The following is a 22188-nucleotide window of genomic DNA, read 5'->3' on the forward strand; positions in this document are numbered from 1 at the left end:
GTAGTAGTAGTAGTAGTAATAGTAGTGTGCATTGTGCACTGGTATAACTGAATATTTGCAAAGTGGAACTTCCTCTAAACATGAGTACAGTATTCAGTACATAACTGTACAACTATAGGTTTGTAATTCACATCGGGGACAAATATTCTTCAACAAATGACCGATAACGTTCAGCTGGAAGTATGCATCAACAGCATGACTATCTGGGTGTTTTAGGACGCGAAGGCTCCAATCGCCAATTTAATCCCTAACCAGCACTAGGAATTTTGGAATGCCTTGCCTGAGAATAGTATGCGTACAATCAACTCTTTGAAAAATAATTTTCACTTTGCAGTTGGTGCACTTTTCCACAGGATGGCGTCGCTCACTTCCCATTTCCGACGCGGGCTACATGCTTCCCTCCCTCCCACGAAGGAATAAATTGCACTGACGTCACAACAAGTGAAAGAAGGAAGCAAAGCTCTCTGTGTGAGCTGTCATTAACTAGTTGTAGAGACAGTAAGGGGAAGCCTCTTAGACAGCGCAGGCTCTGGTTACACACCAGCAACGCTCCCGTTGCCTGAAACAAATCGAGTAGTATAGATCAATTGGCAAGCACACACCCGAAGCAGAGCAAGGGAAATAAGACTGCCATGGCTGATGTTATACAAATGAACGAGTCGTCTTCATCTGACGTTGCGAACCGATTCGCTCGCAAAGGGGCTCTACGGCAGAAAAATGTGCATGAAGTAAAGAACCATAAATTTATTGCCAGATTTTTCAAGCAGCCGACCTTCTGCAGTCACTGCACGGACTTCATCTGGTAAGCGCATTTCTCAAATCCGTTTTCCCGTTTTGAACGATACTGGAAGAGTTGTATTCTATGGCGTAGAAACGCACTCAACTTTGTTTCGCCTTGTTGCGCCCTCCGTGTTTCTTTTTAGTTTACTTGGATTAAGACGCAGGGAGTTAACTCATGGAGCTTATATGGAACGTATGCTACAAACGGAATGTAATTAATGTTTGCAGAATTGCGGGAAAAAAAGTTTTCCCCTACTGCGCTGCAAACTTTTTCCTAACATCTAGTGGTTGCATGCAAAAGGATGTACTTCTTCTCAAACTGCTGCTGTAGTTTGCACTGTATGTCATAAGGGAAAATTTACGAGGCAGCCGAGAAGTGGTGTGCGCGCATATCATGTTATTCTCTCGCTGGCTGTGCATTCATTTTTCAAGACTTCCTTTCCGATGCAGTGCACACAACTGCCCGATCTACCAAACAAAAGATGTGTAATTTCTACCACTGCGTGAAAATGTGAGAGCACACGGGACGCGCCCATATTGACTTTGCTGAAACTATGCCCTGGGGGTGTTTTCTTTCGTAGGTTCCTAAGGAATATTAGTTCAATTTCTGATTCCGTCTTAATATCGCACCCACACAGTGCGCGACAAGGCCTGTACATGCAGTAAATCATTTAAATAACACGTATTTAATATCTTCAGAAGAACAGGCTTCGGTTTCCAACTGTCTCAGGCAGTGGTCTATCAGCAGAAAACGGGAATGTCTGATCAAGAAAAAGACCGTCTTGACTATTTCAACATAATTAAACTGTTGTATACATCCTAATACATACATGAATGTATAAAAATCCGGGAAATCATTTTAGTGAAATCCTTCGACAGGGGTATATGGAGATATGGGATGGTATTACTTCTGAAAATATGTAGTCACCAGTTTGGAATTCGTTAACTGTCAAAATATTTATTTGCGTGCAGCATGAAAACAAACTTCCAGTCCAAGAAAATACAGAGTCACTGTGCAGCTGCTTCATCGCAACTGTGTTTTGTGGATATGTATATAAAAAATTTTTTTTGCAAGGACCTGTGTTTTATACCTGGAACTCTACTTTTTTTTTTTTTTCTTATTTGATAGAACATCCCTAGTTAAAAACAAAAACAAATGTACTGTTAACCTGGTAACCAATTATGAATCACGATCTCCTGATTGTACTATCTAATGTAGTTATAAAGTTGCATATGAAACATACTTCTAAGTCTCAAAACGACCAAAACATGTTTCAGATAATCTGTAGTTTAGACCTCCCTGTACTCTTGAGCTTTGTCTGTGTACAAAAGCTCAGTGTTGCACCACTCCACCCCAAACGCATATGCAGACACCCCAGGGCCATATCCATGTCCATTGGCTGCTTTATATTTTGTTGCATACTCTTAATTCACCAGTGGAAAAATGTTACAGGTTGTGTAGGGCTTTCCAAATAAATATGAATGCGTATTATATGGCATAATTTCAGGTGGGGATGGAGTGCGCATGGTGGCCTGTATCTGATATTGAACTGTTACACTCTCAGAAAAAAGGTGGAAAGAGGAACCCTGTTGAACCCAGACCATTATACCTGGCAAATAACACTGGCACTGGATACTAGGGGCCATCTGTGAAGATGAGGCTTTTGAGCTTTTTGGAACCCTCTTGAGCTTTTTAGAACCCTCTCTTCTGAGCGTATACAGAATATGGGTCTTAAATTAACACGCTTGCATTGGTAGATAATTTCATATTTCATAGTTTCCTATTTTGTCTTTTGCTGTAACCTGCTACACTTTGGGGTACATCTGTCTTTGTTGGTCCATCTTCTTGGCCGTCCATGGGTATATGTGGGCCACAGCAAAAGCTGCCTTTCACATAAGCTGACAGGGAGCAAATGTGTAGACGCTGCCAATTCTGTGTCTGATTTGCTTCTCATTTGTTTTCACAGGGGTTTTGGAAAGCAAGGTTTCCAGTGCCAAGGTAAAGCCACACTCTGATTTTGTAAACCTTACCCGCCATTGTGTCTTACCTCTTGGGTTAAGGCCCTTGAATGGAGACTCTTTCATTGCTGTGACCATCGCAACAGTACTTCTGAAAGTCCTGAGACTTATGTCATTGCAAAGATGAGAGAGAGAGAGAGAGAGAAATAGAGAGAGAAACCCCTGAACAATACTGAGTTGTCTTGGTACACTTACTGTAAAGAAGTAAAGAATGTTTTAATTATGTTTGACAGTGCTGTTTTATTCTTGTAGGAAATGTTTGATATGAGCCTTGTGGCCATGTTTCTTTATTCTGGCACATTCTGTGAACTGCACAATGTGTCTGCTGTTTCTTGTGCTATTCTTGCAGATTAATGATAGAATTAATTTTGTCATTGATTTTCTTCCCAGCTCTTTCATAAATCCAGGAAATTTGACATCTATCAATAGGGAATTTAAAGCCAATGCTCCCAATAAAAATATATTTTACCTTTTTACTTGCATTTTATATTTTGCGTGTGAAAGGCATGTTTAGCTCTATGTACAGTAATGTAACAATATACATTTTGTAGATAGTTTCAAGCTAGTGTACAGTATCTGAGGGCAATTTTGATTTGTTAGACTAAAAAAAAAAAAAAAAAAGACTATTGTGGGAATATATGCTCGAGTGCAAATTTGTTCTTAAGTGTGTGTGTCAGTCTGTGGGTGTGTGTCTGTGTGTGTGTGTGTGTGTGTGTGTGTGTGTGTGTGTGTGAGAGAGTGAGTGTATGTATGTGTGTGTGCCTGTCTGACTATTATGCTATGAAGGATGTGGTCAGGTTCGAAACCGAAGTAAGACAGCACAGTAATGCAAAATCTATCCAAATCTGCTGCTGTGGTAGTTTTGCATCTCTTTGACCATATTTGCTCAAAATTAAATAACATTTCTTGTGAGTATACGCAAAACGAATGAGAAACTGAAAGGACAACATTTCAGGTTCCGAGCATGAACTGGAAGGAAGCCATGTTTTGTAGGTCAACATGATGACTGGGAGATGGCATATCAGCATTGTATGGTCTGATGAAGCTGTGGCCTTGGTCAAGTGAAACTGAACACCTATAGTATAATAAAGTAGCTTTACAATATAGGCCTATTCAACACTGGTATAATACTGACCTGGCACAGATTCACAGCAGGCTGCCATTCCACACTCCTGGCTAAATATTCAAATGCAAAGACACGACACGAGACAGGGGAGGCCTGTAAATGACTGGGACACCAAGGTCGGTGGTTCTAATCCCGGTGTAGCCACAATAAGATCCACACAGCCGTTGGGCCCTTGAGTAAGGCCCTTAACCCTGCATTGCTCCAGGGTTATCTCCTGCTTAGTCTAAAATCAACTGTACGTCGCTCTGGATAAGAGCATCTGCCAAATGCCAATAATGTAATAATGTAATGATGAGAGATGAGGCAAATATATTTAGACTCCAACCCTGTTGGAATCTCTTCAGTTCTAGTTCATCTCAGGATTGGATTGCTATCATTTGATCAGTATGGCATGGTTGCCATTGTGTTCGGTACTGTGACCCCAAAGCTCAGGTTTTTTGAAAAATCCTGACTTATGTGATCGATCAAGATAATGAAAGATGAGCAGATGTATGTTGGCCATGGTGTCATAATCGCATGGGGGACCAGTTGAGTTTGGCAGGTGTTCCCAGCTGAGAGCCACTTCTCAGGCAAACTGAAATGCTGGCGTCTTGTCATCTTGTCTTGTTATTATTTTTTGTAAATATTCTGTGCCTTGTTCATAAGGTGTAATTTGTTCTTGCATTCATGTTTATTTTATAAGGACAAACCATGCCAAATAAAAAAAATATTTCCTCTTCTGTCAATTAATTAAGTTGAAATTCCATTAGTCTTAAGAGGTAATGTGACTTCTTGGAATTTCACATAATAATTTAAAGAGCAGGCGGTAATTTCTAAAAGTTATGCCTTATAAATGACCATTATCATATTATGCCAGGATGATTTATTCAAATTAATTCAAGGCTGGCTTTCCGTATGTGGGCTATTTCTGTGACTGTGACATGAGCCTCTTTGTGGAGAGCGACCTGATCTGCCGGCTATTTTCCGGAAGGTGAGGGAAAACTTAGGCGCAACCTGCTGGTTGTGGATGTTTTTGAACGCGTCTGAAAGGGGGTGGTTGGCCCAGGGCACAGAGTTTGTATTCCTCTTTCAGTGAAAGCCCTGTTTAAGATGTGCTGGCTGAGCTGAGATTCTTGGGTCCTTCTGAAAATCATGTTATGTTTTTGTGCATTTTTGCATTAACTTGTGGGTGTAGACTCGCCCCAATTGAACACCACACGACCTTCCTTTGCATACTGCAGAGCTCCTTGGGTTGTATTCAGGAGTGTGCAGGGGATTTCCTTGTGGCAAATTAACCCCAAAGCAGTATTTTTGCTCACAGTTTCCCCCCAGAATTATGCATTATGAGTTATGAGAACACAGTAAAACTGCTGGTTTGCTAATGTTATGAAACCAAGCAGCTTGCAGTAATAAGAGTAATGTTTATGCATTTACACTCCTTGTACCACAAACTGATTTCTTTAAAACAGACAACACCTTTCCTGGTTGTTTCTCTACATGTGAAAGATGGATTTCCTTTATTAAACATTTATTTGAAGCTACAATTAGTCATTAATGTAGGCTCAGACAAGACTAACATGTTGACTGATCTAATAAAGAGCTAGTTAATAGTTGCTGATAATAGTTAATGATTTTCTACAGAATAGTGGCACCATAACCAGGCCTCCAGATTTTAAAAGACATCAGTGGATTTTGGTTTTGGCAGTGGAAGTGTATCGGGAGTAAAATTATTCTTTATTTTGTTTTCGAGAGCAGTAATTATCCACACTTATTTAAAGTGGGAAAAAAGACCTTCTGGTGTTTTTAGTTTCAACAGCAGACCTCAGCTGGCACCTTGATGGGCCCTGGCACAGCGGAGAGTGTGGACTGCCAAACATATGGTGGACCCTTCACCCCCTATCTCCCTGAAGTTTCACCTCCACACTGTAACTCTACTTTAAAAGTATGACCGAATTCTGTGAGAGGTCCCACAAACTGGGTGCTCCTTGCGATTCCTGTCTCGAACCTGCACCTTTAATTCCTGTCTCGAACCTGCACCTTTAATTCCTGTCTCAAACCTGCACCTTTAATTCCTGTCTCAAACCTGCACCTTTAATTCCTGTCTCAAACCTGCACCTTTAATTCCTGTCTCCTGTCTCGCTGACTGCAGCAAGGGGGCTAGTGTATTCCTGTATATTCCTTAATGGAATTGATATCCTGCAGAAAATCTTGGTAGAAAAGGAATGCTTTATAAGTTCTACGATTCCCTGTATTCATGGAAATGGAGGGCTAGGCTACGGTTATTATGATGATGGTGATGCTGTGTACTTACAGGTTTAAAAACCAGAGATATCCATGCTAAGAAAGACACGTGACACAAGTGCGAATATACGATGATGCAATTTGGAAAATGTGCTTGCTGGTGTCTGGGCCCATTCATATATATGGGGGCCACTCTGTACTAGCTGTGGATATATATTAGCTTGGAGTGTATTATTACACGATGGTGTTGGTGAGACTGTCCTACTGCATGTGTGGTTGAAATCTGAAGGCCCTGGTTTTTGTGAGCTGGGCAAGTGTGAATGGCTGCCATTAATTCATTTGCTAGGATAACTGCACTCTTTTCATCTCTTTGCCATTTTACTCCTTCTTGTTGAAGGCACTAAATGGTAAAGGGTCTCTATTTATATAGCGTCTTTATCCAAAGCGCTGTACAATTGATGCTTCTCAATCACCCATTCAGACAAACACTCAGACACCAACGGTGATTGGCTGCTGTGCAAGGCACCAACCAGCTCATCAGGAGCAATTCAGGGTTAGGTATCTTGTTCAGGGTCACTTCGGTGCACCCAGGGAGGGATTGAACCGGCCACCCTCTGACTGCCAGAGGACTTGCCTCCTGAGCCAATGTTGCCACAATACGAACAGCGCTTTGAATGTTTGACCACTGGGGTGAGGAGGAATATGTACATATTGCTGGGAGTGGTTAATCTCTCAATGTTACTGAGAAACCCGTTATTTATTATCGATGGGTTAGAGTTCAAATGTCCTGGTCTAGTTCCAAGTTCTTGTGAATCCTGTGTGGGGAAATACTCTGAAGGTGGAGCAGGATGGCATTGCTTGTCCAATGACTCTAGCTGATTTTACTCATAGTATTACTTGCCTATGCAGATTTTGCACTGTAAATGGTAAATGGTAAATGGTTGGAATTTATATAGCGCTGTACAATTGATGCTTCTCATTCACCCATTCATACACACACTCACACACCAACTGCAATTGGCTGCCATGCAAGGCACCGACCAGCTCGTCAGGAGCATTTGGGGGTTAGGTTTCTTGCTCAGGGACACTTCGACACAGCCCGGGCGGGGGATCGAACCGGCAACCTTCCGACTGCCAGACGACGAAGTGGTCGGACCAATTAGTATTTGGGTTTTTTCCCACGGAGGATCTGTTCACAAATGTAATTTGCAAAGATTGACTGCTTGCTTTTTTGGCAAGCAAGCTTGCAATTAGCCTGGGCCCTTTTCAAAAGAGGTAGTCATTTTATGACTTATGATGCTCTTTACCATATTTACATCTTATAATTCATACTTTGTACCGGGGTGCGAAATGTTTGATACTTTGATACTAATTACACATGTACTATAGCTCTAACTAAATAAATAATCGTTCACTATTATGTACATTTAAATTCCATTTAAATAGCCGTATTTTAAGTTATAACATCAACCTCGCTAGCAATGGAAAATCTTTTTGAAAGGATAATTCAGTAATCCTGCAGTCGACCCACTGTACTAGTGATGACAAACGGTGCTGTACCTCCTCTTCCACACTGAATAATTTGGGTCAAACCCTGAGTCTTCACAGTTTCGAAAGAAACTGCTAGGCTCTGCTCTCGGAATATGAGTGCAGTGAATTATACTGCGCAGGAGTGGAAAATGCCAGTGTTTAAACCAGCAGCACAGTTGTAATGTTTTCTCAGCTGCTAAAAAAATGAAATGCTGTGCTACTAATGCCTTGACCAGGCCACTGGGCTGGGGAAGCTCTCTGAACTGCCTGCCATTGCTAAACGCTGCTAATACACATTTTCCAGATGTGTTGGCAGCAGTTCTACTTCTGGAAAAGTGTGGCTGCTCTTCAGTACTTTTGTTGTCTGGCCCTAGCACATTGAATGGTCATTGAGCGCAACTTTACATGACACTTTTGGACCTCCATCAAGTTTTACATTCACTAACCATGTGAATTTCTTAAGTAAAGCCTTCTAGGTAAGTAAGAGGCCTGCTATGCCAGGTTTCCACAATGCATATGGGGATCTGTGATGCTATTCACAGCTGAAGGACTTACTCCGAAATAATACAAATATAGTAATTAAAAGATTGCTTGTGACCGAACCCAATAATGACTATGTTGGTGCTCCAGGAATTACTGTGAATAAGGAGCTTGTTCTTCTCTCTCTCCCATACCTAGGCTATGCAATATAAAATAGCAGGAAATACAATATTGAATAATGAATACAAGGATGTGTGCTTGGCTGCATGCGTGACTCCATGCTTGTGTGGGTGGGTTACTCCAGTTTCCTCCCCCTGTCCAAAGGCATGCAAGTTAGGCTAACAGGAGTGTCTATATTGCCCGTAGGTATGAGTGTGTGATTGGTGTGTGTGCCCTGTGCTAGATTGGTGGCCAATGCATGCTGGGTTATTTTATTTTATTCATTTAATGTTTATTTGAGTAGGGACAATGCCAAGAGACCATAGCATCATTACTGCCAGTTTACAGCAGGTTCATGTAGCTGATGATCTGCATACAGAGATTGTAGCTATTGCCAGTTTACAGCAGGTTCATGTAGCTGATGTTTTGCATACAGAGATTGTAGCTATTGCCAGTTTACAGCAGGTTCATGTAGCTGATGTTCTGCACACAGAGATTATCGCTATTGCTAGTTTCCAACTCCCGTCCCTAGTTAGGCTTTTTTCATGAAAAGAAAAGAAAAATATTCAAAATAAGACTGTGTTAAATAGAAGGTTAGGCTCCAACCCTGCAACCCCGACCAGGAATAACCAGGTAAGATAATGGATGGATGGATGGATGGTTGGTGGTATTAGGGAAACATCACTGTTGGAATGGGTTGAAAAGCAAAGACTGACCCCCCTTCTTCACTGTGTTTTTGACAGTTACTCTTCCACCTAATAGCTCCATCTCTTGTTTAGCTAGTATTTAAATTGTGCTTGTTGCATTGGCCATCTGCATAGTTGTTTTCTTTTTAATTCTAGCATGTTAATGGTAACAAGGTATTGAGCCATTTGGCGTACTAGTTGCTTTCTGTGTAATCATAGCAACATTTTCCATTTTTAGGTAGTCTGTTTATAACCCCAATAAATGTCACCTTCCCACAATGATTTCTAAACGCCTCTTTCTCACTTTATTTTTTGTTTTCGGTGCAGTGTCACTACTGTCTTTGCCAGTAAACCTCAATACAGCCTTCCCCTGCACATGGGCATGACTGTGGGGAGACATTCTCAGAGGGCATGTCAAAGTCGGTTACTGTATCACCCTCCCCTGGCGCTCTGTGCATGGAATATCCCTTACACGAATATCCCTTGTTATAAACTTGCCATCTCCAGTGCCACCTGGATTTGGAATGTACAGTCGGCAAACCCTGTACGAGCGTGCTCGATTACACGCCCCACCCCCCGGTGTCGGCTGGAGAGAGTGAAGACATTTTGGGGTTCTCCTGCAAAACATGCGGTGCCAGCCAGCTGCTTCTTTACCCACCGCTGCAGGTCAGGGTGGAGGAGGCCCAGTCATACGGGCCTGCACTGACCCAGTCATACGGGCCTGCACTGGCCCAGTCATACGGGCCTGCACTGACCCAGTCATACGGGCCTGCACTGGCCCAGTCATACGGGCCTGCACTGACCCAGTCATACGGGCCTGCACTGACCCAGTCATACGGGCCTGCACTGACCCAGTCATACGGGCCTGCACTGACCCAGTCATACGGGCTGCACTGACCCAGTCATACGGGCTGCACTGACCCAGTCATACGGGCTGCACTGACCCAGTCATACGGGCCTGCACTGACCCAGTCATACGGGCTGCACTGACCCAGAGCAAGCCATGGCCTCCTGGACGGGTTCGCTGTCACGGGCAATGAACACTACTGTCATGACCAACTGAATCCCTCCCGCCCCATGTATCCCTTGGGTGACCCCAAGCCCAATATATGCCTGCCCTCCTGGGCTGCTGGCCATAGTCTGCACTGGCATCGGTCGGACTTGATCCGAGTGGGAGATGCCAGCGGTGTGGTGATTTTGTGGTGCACTGTGTAAACAGAATCCGTACGCGCACCTGCAGTCCCACCACTGCTGGCTCGAGTTTCCCCACGGACACCTTATCCTCAGGGCAGGCGGGGGTGAGCAAATGCCAGGGTGTAGGTTAAGGAGGAGACACCGCTGCAGGTCCCAGGTAGTTCCTCTCCGAGATCAGCACTTGGGGCTCCCTAAGCCCAGTACATTAACCCTAACGTCGTACCCGAGGGGGCTGGCTGTCAAACCTCTTTTAGCTGACTGTGCAAACGGTTTGTTCCATAATCTGGAAGTCAATTTAAAACATGACTATGAAGCATTATTTAATATAATTTCCCGAGAACCATGCCAGAAAGTGGCAGAAATGAAGCTGTAATGGAAAAGAGGCACTCTAGTGACAGCCGTGTCACTCCGGTGTGTGCTGATGTATCCGTACAGACAGGCCTGGCCAGCAGACGCGGAGTGTGTGCCTGTCTCCTGAGGAGGTGTGCTGTTGATGATAGCCCTCAGTAATTAACGTTGAGCAGAAGAAGTTGGAGGGGGGGGGGGGGTGCAGATTGTGGAGGACCGCACACTCTCAGAGTGGACCTGGGACATGGGAGGCACAGCGTGCCCCATCGGCGCTGGTAATGGGTTTCCCGGAGATCTCAATAATGGGTTTTCCTTGTTTGAGCGTGCGTGGCGTGTTCCAAGCCCTGGGAGACAGGCGCACCGCAAGGTTATTGGCTCAGAGCAGTCACTGGAACAGCCCCCTGGAGAGGGAACCTCTCATTAGCCTGCCCATCCTCGGGAAGACTATCGGCAGTGTGGGCGCAAGCACACAAGTGATCATAAATCAGGTGAATGCATTTGAGTGTTGGGTTCACCCACTCCCACACCCCACTGCTGCCCTAAGGGCCTGATCTATGGTGCCCTGTTGTAAAAGGCCCTTACCCCTGACTCAGACCTTCTGACAGGTGTGGAGGCAAAGCAGACTCTATGTATTACGCACCTCCTCTGTGCCTCAACCACACTGCTCCTCCTCTGTCTACCCCCTCAGGCTGCTGCTTGCTATTGACCTTGGAATGGCACGACACAGAAAAGACTGTTTTTTTTTTTATGTTCTCACTTTTATGTAATGTAGTTGTCTTTCTCAGGTCGCAGACTGCTCTAAGCTAGCAACATAAACAAGTGATCTGAGTCATGATTTTGAAGATGTAGTTCTGGATTTCATTACATACAATACGTTCTGTTTTAAGACTTGACTGCACAGTGTAATAAAATCTACATGGTGGAGTTATTTCATGAGTGGTCTGACCTTCTCTTTTGAGGAATAAATTCAGAGCCAGATCTCTGGATCAATTCGGAATCTTTTTCTTTATCGATAACCATGTTTATTTGCACATCATTCTTCCAATTTTATTTGAAAACTCATCAGTTTATGATACAGCTCATGTAAAATTACTTGATGAAGCTCTTATATTTGCAACATCTGAATAAGATTTCATATGCCTCTAATAATCCATGAATAAAAAGCATGTCAACACCCTGTTTTCTTTGTGTCAAACATGGTCTGCACGTGTACAAGTTGTCTTGGGTGTTGAAAGCAGCCAGCTACTTTACTGTAAAACGGTTGCAGCAAGCAGGAAGTCCTCACTTCTGGTCCAACAGGGATGCAGAATTACTCTGTATTAAAATAATTAACCATTGTGCATTACAGGAATTGTTGAAATAGCGTTTTTTTAAAGCAGATAAAAAAAGCTTAATAAAGATCCATCGAACCACAGAACAAAGTAATTCAAGTGGAAGACCCTGAAAGCAAGTATTAAAGTAGTAATGTCACCAGTAACACATGATCTGATTAATTCATGCGATTGTGAATTACAATGGTTAAAGATACGATGGTAGATGGAAAATCTGGCCATTGATGTGATGGTACTAGATAGTAAATCTGGTCATAAATGTCTATTTAGCGATGGGGAGTGCCACAGCCAAAATACGAATGCCATTACTTGCATTAAAAAAGTTGAACATGTTGATCAGTAAAATTAATTGCATGAGTTACCAGTCATACCAATTAATGTTGACAGTCATATTTTTACAACAGCGGTGGTTCACACACAGTGAGTTTTCAACAGGTCATGCACTTTCTTTATCATTGACATCATTAACATTAAAGGACATAATTATAAATAACCATGTGTACATGCTAAATGTAAATGGCATAATCAAAATATGACCCAAACAAGAATATGTTCCATTATTCATATGGTGTGCATGTAAACCTAGTCTAGGAGAAGCATTCCTTTTTAATACAAGGCTTAACTGTTATATCATACCATACTGTTAGTATGGTAACAAATAGCTTTCTATTGACACATACCACACATTCACCGACTTTGTTTGTGGCACTACTTGTACAATAGAATCACATTTGTGTGCATGTGTGTGTGCACAAATGTGAGTGTGCATGCATGCAAAAAGCAACGTTTCATATGCATCCACACGTGACTTGCTTTCTTGTTAGTTGAGATGAGGCCCATCTGTCTCTTCAGTGTATGTGTGTGTGTGTGTGCTTGCATGAGGATCCTCCAAAACGAATGTTTGCAGACAGACGCTGTGGGCTGGAACAGGTTGCAAGAGAGAGCCAAGTGCAGTCACTGTGGCTGGGAGATCCCCACTGCTGAGGTGTAATGTGAGACCCGAGACCCAGTCCTGGCTGCTCAGCTGGGGAACGAGCCGCTCGTCAAGATGACTGGCAAGCGGGCCAGAGCCAGCTCCAGAGCCTCCACGGCCTCCCGCGTGCCTGATTAACACGTCGCCTAGCAGGGGTCAAAGGGCACCATCCCCAACCTCTACATCCTGTCCGTTTGAGCGCAGCGCTGACTCCCTCGTGGAGAAACCGTCCTCAGGAGTGTCTCTCCTGCAGCGCCTCCCGTGCGGGCGGAGATCTGATATCCTGCAGTGAAAATAGAAATACTGTCAGGGCTCTGCTGGGAGTCGCTGATGAAGCCAATGGCGTGTAAAGACGTGGCGGCTTCGCTGGCGGCCGAATCCGATCTAATGTTTCCAATCGATCCTTTTATTGGAAACGCCGATGAATAGGGGCTTGGACGCTTTGATTCCGGGGTCAAGTTTAAGTAAAGACCGCAGAGTAAAGCCGAGAACCAGAGGTTGAACAGAGGTTGACCCCGGCTCTCCCGGGATTATCCGCCCCCCTGTGGTCGGCCTTGCCCCAGGCACCCCGGCGGGATTAGGGCCCGTCCGAGCGGGGAGGGCCTGCAGATTAGAGGTATGACTGGTAAGCGCCGGCCAGGAGGGCCCGTAATAGCTGTGCTGCACCAGCAAATCCCCACGCTGGAGCGCTTACGCCCTAAACCCCCGCTCCCCGGAGCGCCTCCCCGCTCCTCCCGCGCCCGCAGACAGATGCAGCGCCCCCTCCACGCCCCCGGACCCGGCATACCGCCGAGTTAATGACCATTACTGAGATTACCCGCCGCCGAGTGCAGGATTAAGATGCCTTTGAGTGAGATTGAGGTTTAAAAAATAAAAAAATAAAAATCCCATAAAGAGTGGAACGGGTTTCCACCCTCGGTCCTGCCATTAAAGTGATCTAGGTAATGTGAGCAAAAAGCAATGTTTTATATTAGTATTATACAAGGCCACACATGGCTGGCTTTCTTGGTGGTTGAGCTGAGGTGAAGTGTGTCTGTCCCTTTGGCCTGTGCAGCAACGGATGATAGGAGTCACTCCTCCTCTGCGATTGGGTCGCGCGAAACTCTGCCGGGCCAATCACCGTCCTGCATAATCGGGACTGTCCATACACCTGCTAAGGCTCCTTACTGTGTGGGCGGGCTTTGCTCCCGATGACTCTTAGCTGTGTGCTCTTTTCTGCATTAACGCTAATTACATGGGAGTGTTGGGTACCTAACTCACCAAATCGCCAGTCACAGATTCCTGCATTAACACTAATTACATGAGAGTGTTGGGTACCTACACCACCAAATCACCAGAGTCACAGATTTAGCTCGTGCTGCCTGCCGGCTGAACCCTGCCGGAAACATGCACTGCGCGGGTACCACGGAAACCAGAGCAAAAGTAGAACATGGGCGGGACGCAGCGTAGTGTGGATCACTCCAAAGCAATTGCATGCATGCCTTTCGTAGTGTGCATGGAGGCACACGCACAGGGCCAGCGTGCGCTTGGTGCGCGGCACTGCACGCTGATGCTTGTTTACGAGTTTGCGTTGATTAAAAGCGAGTGAAGAGACGCTGGCGTTATGATTCTGCGTCACGGATTTAATATTCCCATTTAAATGTCAGAGTATTTGATGTGAATTCACTTTTGTTTTATGGCCTCTATATTTCTGGGTCTTTTTGGTTTGACAAGTGTAAGTCCCTTTTAAAGGGCGGAATTAACCAGCTTTGAAGGCAAGGAACGTCGCCTCTGGGACAGTTTAAAAATACAGATGGCCACGGTGCCAACCTGAAACAAAATCTACTCGGTGTCCCTGCCAACAGAGTTTTCTTGTTGAGAGAGTGAGGGAGTGAGAGAGACGGGCTAAGGGGGGTCTGCGGGGGACCATAAAAACGAGTGGCCGCTGGAATGGGGAGCTGGTTCAGGGTCCTGTGCGCTGCCTAAGTACCGCAGTGTTTGTCTGCGTTCTTTCTCCTCCACGGTCTCTCTCCATGTCGTTGGCACCGGCGTCTGTGTGATCCATCAGTTGAAGAGCACCTGCACTGGACAGTGTCTCGGAAGGAGCCCGGTTCTGCCCGGTCGTGTCGCGTTTGCAGGGCCCGGGTGTCGGAAACGTTCCCCTCCCCTAATCCCCTGGCTCCAGCCTTTGAAGTGCTGCCCCTGTGTGTTGTGCCGGTCCGTCTGGATAGTTTACCCAAAGCCCAAAAGGAAGGAGATAATTGCGTCTGGTCAGTGTTCGCCGTGTGAGAGATGGAAAGATTCAGAGTCTCTTCCAAAGCAGTGTTTTATTTAGTGGAGTGCTGGTGGTAATAAAATAAACGGTCCGTCTGTCGGGAAATGGAGGAAAGCGTCGGAGAGACGGTGAAAGGCACGAGACCCTGAGTGAGAAGGGCACACGACTGATTTAACTCTTTTTCACTGTGTCCTGCTCCACTTTCTTGTTTTTTTGGATTACAGGTGACGTCATTAGAGGTGTTACCTGTAATCCACAGGCCTGTCTGTGGTCTACGCCCCACTCTAGCGCAGGTCTGCGTGTGACCTAAATTAAAATAGGTCTGTGGATGGTGAGCATTGGGGTGACAGATAATGTACATGTACTGTATATGGGCATTGCAAAGATCAGTGCAACAAACCTGTGCTAAAGATGAGGCTGGCTATCTTTACCAGCTATATTTTATTCAATGGGTTTTTGAATAGAAGTCCTCTGTCTTGTACTTATAGACTGATACACAGATTTGTACGTTATTACAGCAAGGCTGTCATAATGCTGTATGAGAACGGGGGGAGGGCAATTTCCCCCTGAAACCAATCAGGTAAAAGAGGTGTGGGGGTGGAGGAACACGAGAAGTTAAAAACTCAAATGGAGGTTAAAGGTTAAAGACTTGAGTTTACCATAATTTACCAAGTGACACTAATTTGCCTATCTCAACAAAACAACAGGCCTTCCTTTCAACAGTGTGGTCCAAACTGTACCTGAATAAGAATTTCTTCTCGTACAGCTAGAGCATGGAATTCTGTGTGTATGTGTGTGTGTGTGTGTGAGAGTGTGAGTGTGAGTGTGTCTGTCTGTGTGTGTGTGTGTGTGTTTGTGTGTGTGTGTGTGTGTGCGTGGGCTTGTGTGTGGGTGTGTGTGTGTTTGTGTGTGCGTGTGTGTGTGTGCGTGTGTGTGTGCTCCTGTTTCTTTCTCTGTCAGGTTCCAGAGACCAGAGGGCAGGGTTAAAATTATATTAGCTGGCTCTGTCCTGCTCTTTCTTCAAGTCCCCTTGCACACATTAATTTAAAACCCGGGCTAGGATCATTATATACATTGCAAATGTAGTTCTACTGTGCGCCTGCCTGTCTTCTTCATGTTACCCTGTTGCTCAGCTTTCGCTGTGTTTTATCTGCTTTTAAAAGGGCTCAAACAGTCCTGAGATGAGACCCTCACACGGCCTAAATGTGATGTCACCAGGCTGTCTGGCCTGATGTACCCTTCCAGATGTTTCCACGATAAGAGCCCTCTTTCATATTGTATTTTGTATATTGTTCTGAAATCGTCTTATCATTGTTGCCAACACCATGCACAGCCTGTTAAAGCCTTCTGAATACAGATTTCCAGGTTAAAAGCATCCACGATAAAAGGCATGGCCGCTTTGTGCAGAGCCGCCTGCCTTCTGTGCTGTCTCTTCACACGCTTGTGGTTCCTCCTCCATCCTTATTCTCATAATTTGCCGACCTGTTCTGTTGAGCCAGCGTATGTATGGTGCAGCCCACTGGAATGAATTCACGCGGATGTCCATCCTCACTTACAGTGACTTCCATCGAATGTGAATTTCAGACTGCTATTCATCACAGATTGCTTTTTGAATTCATGAATGGACAAGTGGAATTCATTTCCCACCACGTGTGACTAGTGGTTGCACTGCAGAAGATGTTGCAAGGCTGTGGCTTGCACTTCTTGGACAGGATGCTAGCTGGAGTCGCAGGGGCAAGTTATGTAACTCTGCATAGATCACTTTGGGCTGGAGGCAACGGAATGGACTGTGTATCCGTGGGTTGTGATTTTCAGTAGGTCTCTGTTTTCCAGAGTGGACCAAATGTTTATTGTAGGACTGTATAAAATTTGCAGGACTTTGCGAGATGAGCCTGGCCTTTTGCTTCTTCTTTGGCCATTAGTAATAAGACTAAAACGCTTTTTAATGGCTTCAACAAGCTTTATACTCGGAATGGAAAAACAACTCGAAATGTCACTGTATTTGTACCTGGAAAACCCACGCATAGCCTGCTTTATATTTTACAGATTTGTTCCTTTTGAAAGCTGGCATCTGGGTTCTTAATTTAGAGAGGATTTTCTTTTGAAAGCAAGCTGTGTTTAAGCTTATTGTACCTTTTTTTAAAAGGCTGCAAATTGCAATTACAACTTTAAGAGGGCTGCTGACCACTGCTGGACTGAGCTGCTGATTTTGCTCTAAGTTGCAGATTCAGTTTTACTGTAATGTTTTGTAAGTGGACTGTCAGAAGCACTCTGTGTTTTTGAGGGGAGGAAACATTACTGTAAAAGCTCATTGCATTACGTTGATTGAATTGCAACCTTCGAGGTCAACACAAGTGAATTTCGTTCATAATGCCCATTACTCAACTCAAAGGACAGCGCGTTGAGTAGGCTTGTAATGTTTAGAACATGGCTTAATGCATTATTAGAAGGAGAAGCAACCCAAATATCATATTTTATCTCATAATCTTCAACTGTTTAAACATTTTTAGAAAACACAAAACTAAAGCACTGACCCTGATGCTGTGCTTTTTGGTAGCGGCACTGACGTGCATTGGCTGGCATGGAAGGTCTCTGGCCTGTTTCCGGAAAAGGCTTTGCATCAGTGCAGCTAAAAGGCAGGTGCTAATCTGAGTAGCTTCCGTGAGCTCGATTAATTCTCCCCACTCTGCCCCCAGCGTTCTGAACCCTCCTCCTCTGGACTGAGGAGAGATTCACAGTACTTAAAGGTACAATAGGTAAGATTTTTGTGTTAAAACATTGTTATAAGACCATTGTAAATCCCTTCCTATCATTGAAAAAGGCTCACTGACATGTTGACTCACCCTCTGCCTGTGTTTATAGTCCTTAAATTCGGGTTTTAAAATACAGTTGACAGCCCGACACTCTGTACCAAAACATTGTATAACTGTACAATAATTCAAGCTCACTGGTTGAAAATTGGTTCTAATTGCCAAACCCAGTGGCATTTCAACATCAGCGTGTTTACAGAGAAAGGAGAGGGATTAACAGTGTTGTGGTTTGAAGGGGTTTGTTGCTGCTATTTCTCTCTTGACCATAAGAAGTCCGAAATGACCCATCGTACATTTAAGCCTGCCATCGTTTCTCTTGCTGTAACCCAGGGATGTCCAGACTCATCTGAAAAGGGCCAATGTGGGTGCAGGTTGCAGGTGGTCTTGATTGTGGAAGGTGATTATTCAGTTGAATGGTGTGTCATAGTGCCGGGCTAAAGCAAAAGCCAGCTCCCACCCCAGCCCTTTCCAGAACAGATTAGACGTCCCTGGGCTGGAGCAGAAATGACTGCTAAACAACAAGAGACTACTCATCCAGACCTTTTTGGATGAGTTCGGGCCCCCCTGCTGCAGTCTCTGGGCTCACACGCGAGTCCGGTTCTGAAGGGTCCGAGCGGACCTGCAGCCGGGGCTCCCGGGAGGGCGGTCCGACGGCGTCCGTTACGGAACGCTTGCGCCTCTGAGCCCCTCTGAGAGAGGAGGAGTGAAGTCCATCTGGGTCTTTGTTTTCTTTTTTTTTGTCTCTTACTTACCGCTCAGACGCGGCATCGAAGTGGCAGCAGTGGAGTCAGCTGGGCCCAGGCTGTTCAGCCCTGAATTGTGCCAGTTTGAGTAAAGACAAGCAGCTTGCTGGCGGTTCCTCAGATGTCTCTCAAACATCGCTTTCTCTTTCGTCCAGTATATTTCCCTTAATAGGTTTTTTGTGTTTTTTTGGTGAGTTGCCAGTTTTTACTGTGCAGCTCTGTTCCCCACTCCGACAAGTCAGAAAGTGAGAACTGGGCATCAGACAGCAAATTAGGCAATCCCCAAGGCTTGCAATCACACGTAGGCCTATTATTTAAAGAAATAATTCGTTTTTTATTGTTGCTAATTATTTAAATAATAGGCCTACACATGATCTCTCATCATTATTCTAGATCTTGCACCTCATCGTCTCTTTCTAAGCAGTCGGCTTATGTGGTTGCTAAAGAAGGAAAACACGCCAAATAACATCTCTGCAACATCTGCGGCAGCCGTACACCCTCAGCTTGTGTTCTTACTGACGGCGTCCTCACAGAGTGGCAAATGGCAAGGTTTTTTTAGGTATAGCTGTACACCTACATTTGATGCGTAATGGCACAAAGAATCCAACTGCTCAATGGAATATTTTATTGTTTTCGTCTCATTCGGGCTCTTGTTTGATGCCACGAAGCCTCCTCAGGCGTACGGTATTACTGTTCGAAGCATAGTCTTGGCAGTGCTTGCGGTCACAAGGTTTTGGCTCACTTTCTGACTGAGCAGGGCCAATTTTATGGGATTTTGCAGAGACAGAAGCCAAAAGTCAATCAAAACAGTGCTTCTGTGCTTTGCCCTCGTCCGGTCACATGACTGAATCATGTCTGTGCATTCAGGTGCCGGTCCAATGACGAGAAAACAAATGTGTTTTACTCAGTTATGTTGGAACTGTTCTTATTGAACAACATAAAAAAAAAAATTGTGACATGTTTATCTGACTGGTCTTTCGCTGCGTTTCTACAGTTGACATTTATTAGTGTGCTGTTGCATAATTTATGGTCGCCTGGTGTCTCTCTGTTCACTGAGCATTCATAGATTTTTGATAAGTTGTACTGACCAATATGGCCGGTGTCCTTGTCACTGGTTTGTGCTGATACAGATGGCCAGAGTGGCCGATGGCATTGCAGTTTAATCTGTAGCCCTTCTTAATATCGGCCCACGTCATGTTATTTGCAATACAGACTGTGTGCTTCCCTTAAACATGAAGGTGTCCAATAATTCACTGGCCTGGATCCGAGTGCTTTTAACTGGGGATTGGGTTATGTAATCCGCCAGAAGAGCAGTTTGTACATTAGCAGGGATTACTGCAGTATTTCTGTTGGAGTGCATTAGCTGTGTATTAGATGATGGAGTGCAGACTAATGCCCTGGGCAAAAAAATATTCTGGAATATGTATTTAATTGCCCGTAGTTTCGTTTTTTTGATAATGTTATTATCTAATGGAATGGATGATACATTTTTTTTTAAAGCCATTTGAAATAAAAAGACAAATAATGTAAATTGGAAAACAAAAAAATAGTGGAAAAAAACCGAGTTGAAGCATTTCAGATTGCGGAGGAAGTCTGGGGGGGGGGATGTTTTTTGTTTCAGTTTCTCCGTGGTCAAGAAGATTCGTATGAGGCAGCCATGAGTCTAAATTAGCATGTGGTCTGTCGTGTCCTTGCAGAGAGCGGAAGAAATGAGAGAAGAGAGAAGAAATGTAAATAAGAGCGTACTTTTAATCTTCTGAATTGTTGTTGGTTTCAGACATGACTAATGAAGATAGTAATTTGTCTTTTGATCGGAGGTTGAGACTGGGTTGCTGCAAATAGACTTCAGGCCCTAAGATGGAAGATTCCCCACACGGGGGGGTGGGGGGGGGGGGAGAAAGGCTTTATTTAATTTTCACATTGAATTAAGCTGGCAGGATCTGCTTTGGAGTAATTTCCTTCTGTAGAATCTGTGCAGGAAATGGAAACCTGCATGGCTGTCTTTCCCACTATATTGAGAGAGACCTCATTGTGCAGAGAAGGAGCTGTGTGCCTTTGGCTTCACGTGGTCCTGTAGCTTCAATAGCACAATAACTCGCTTGCCGACTTCCATTTGGGAACCAAGGCCCATGTGAACTGTTACCAAGGTAGCAGAATTGGTCTTGTAACTATGAATGAATGTGTTGCCTACTGACACTGAAATTCTCACACATGGCTTGATCAGGCCTCCAGTTTGACAAAGACCCATTCATATGCTGGCCAGCTGAGCTCCACTGATTATTCTCCATTCACCGGTTGGATGTACAGGAAGGAGGGGTGGGAGTATTAATCCTGGTTCAGGAGGGTGTGAAATAATTACTTACAATTGAGTTATCTGGTGCTCCTAGTTGATACCCGATATAAAACCTTTTCAAACATTACCATCTTATTATTCCACCAGTGTTTACGTCAAAGTCGATTGAATTGGGTTTGAGCGTACCGTAACTCAAATTAAATTGCATTTCATAAGCGAGCCACTCAAGAAAACGGCGGGGAAGGTGTGGCAGGCGAGTCCTTGCTGTCCGTTTGGAAATCCGGCTGCCTTGTTCACGGCCTTGAGTGCTGCGGCATTGTGCTTCTCCTCGGATGAGAATGTCAGGGCTGACGTAGAGCTGCAGAGATCTCTGGCACTCGCCCTGCTAGGTGCCTCACTTACTAACGCGTATTATTCTCATTTCTGTTAGACACTGAAAGCTACACGCTGACATGCAGATCTTCTTGGTACAACAGAGGTTTTATCGGGTGGAGAATCATTCAATTTGGCCAATGAAAAGAAGGGGGAAGCAGGAGGATTGAATATGATATGGGGGGTGGTCTGTGTGAATTCTTGGACAATGCACTGTTAGCAGGCCTTAGACCAGGGGTCGGCAACCCTGGTCCTGGAGAGCCGCAGGGTGTGCTGGCTTTCGTCTCCACCTTAAAATAAGCAACCGATTCAGACCCAAGAAACCAGGTGAGGTGAGTTAACTGTGTAATCAACGGCTTTCATTGATCAATTAATACCAAGTAACAACTAAAGCCAGCACACCCTGCGGCTCTCCAGGACCAGGGTTGCCGACCCCTGCCTTAGACAAAGACACCCAGAGAAAATTGGCTCCTATTGCTGGTAAGAGCTTGTGTTCACCCACCCACTGAAGACTACGGAAGAGTTTTTTATTTTTATTTTTTTAACATTGTGCACATGCCTTTCTTTTACATGCCTGGCTGTGTCTTTAAATGAGAAATCTTGACATGACTGTGCAAATGAAAGAACATAGAGAAACGATTCACTTGGCCCTATGGGACTTCATCAGCGAGGTTGCATGAATCTTGCCATCAGGAGGAGCAGGCTACTGGAGATATTACATAAGCAGTGGACTGAAGAGCCTAGAAGGACTTTTTTGCTGTGGGTATAATTTTTTATGAAGCACGTCGGGGTGACAAAAAACAAAACATAAAACAGGAAACAAGAAAATAATGTGCCAGAATGACAGGAAGAAGAAGATGCGATTGGGTT

General features: G+C 44.6%; 1 protein-coding gene across 4 annotated transcripts in view; it reads left to right on the forward strand.

Moving 5' to 3' along the window:
• Nucleotides 1-461: 461 nt before the first annotated feature.
• Nucleotides 462-22188, forward strand: part of LOC133122172 (protein kinase C alpha type) — a 193726-nt gene continuing 171999 nt past the window's right edge. For all 4 annotated transcript variants that reach the window (XM_061231972.1, XM_061231969.1, XM_061231970.1 and 1 more), the window contains exons 1-2: nt 462-802; nt 2748-2779. In XM_061231972.1, the coding sequence (XP_061087956.1) occupies nt 633-802; nt 2748-2779 (202 nt within the window). In that variant the 5' untranslated portion in view covers nt 462-632. The remainder of the gene's footprint in view (nt 803-2747; nt 2780-22188) is intronic.

Source organism: Conger conger, chromosome 2 (assembly GCF_963514075.1).
Source record: "Conger conger chromosome 2, fConCon1.1, whole genome shotgun sequence".
NCBI lineage: Eukaryota > Metazoa > Chordata > Actinopteri > Anguilliformes > Congridae > Conger > Conger conger.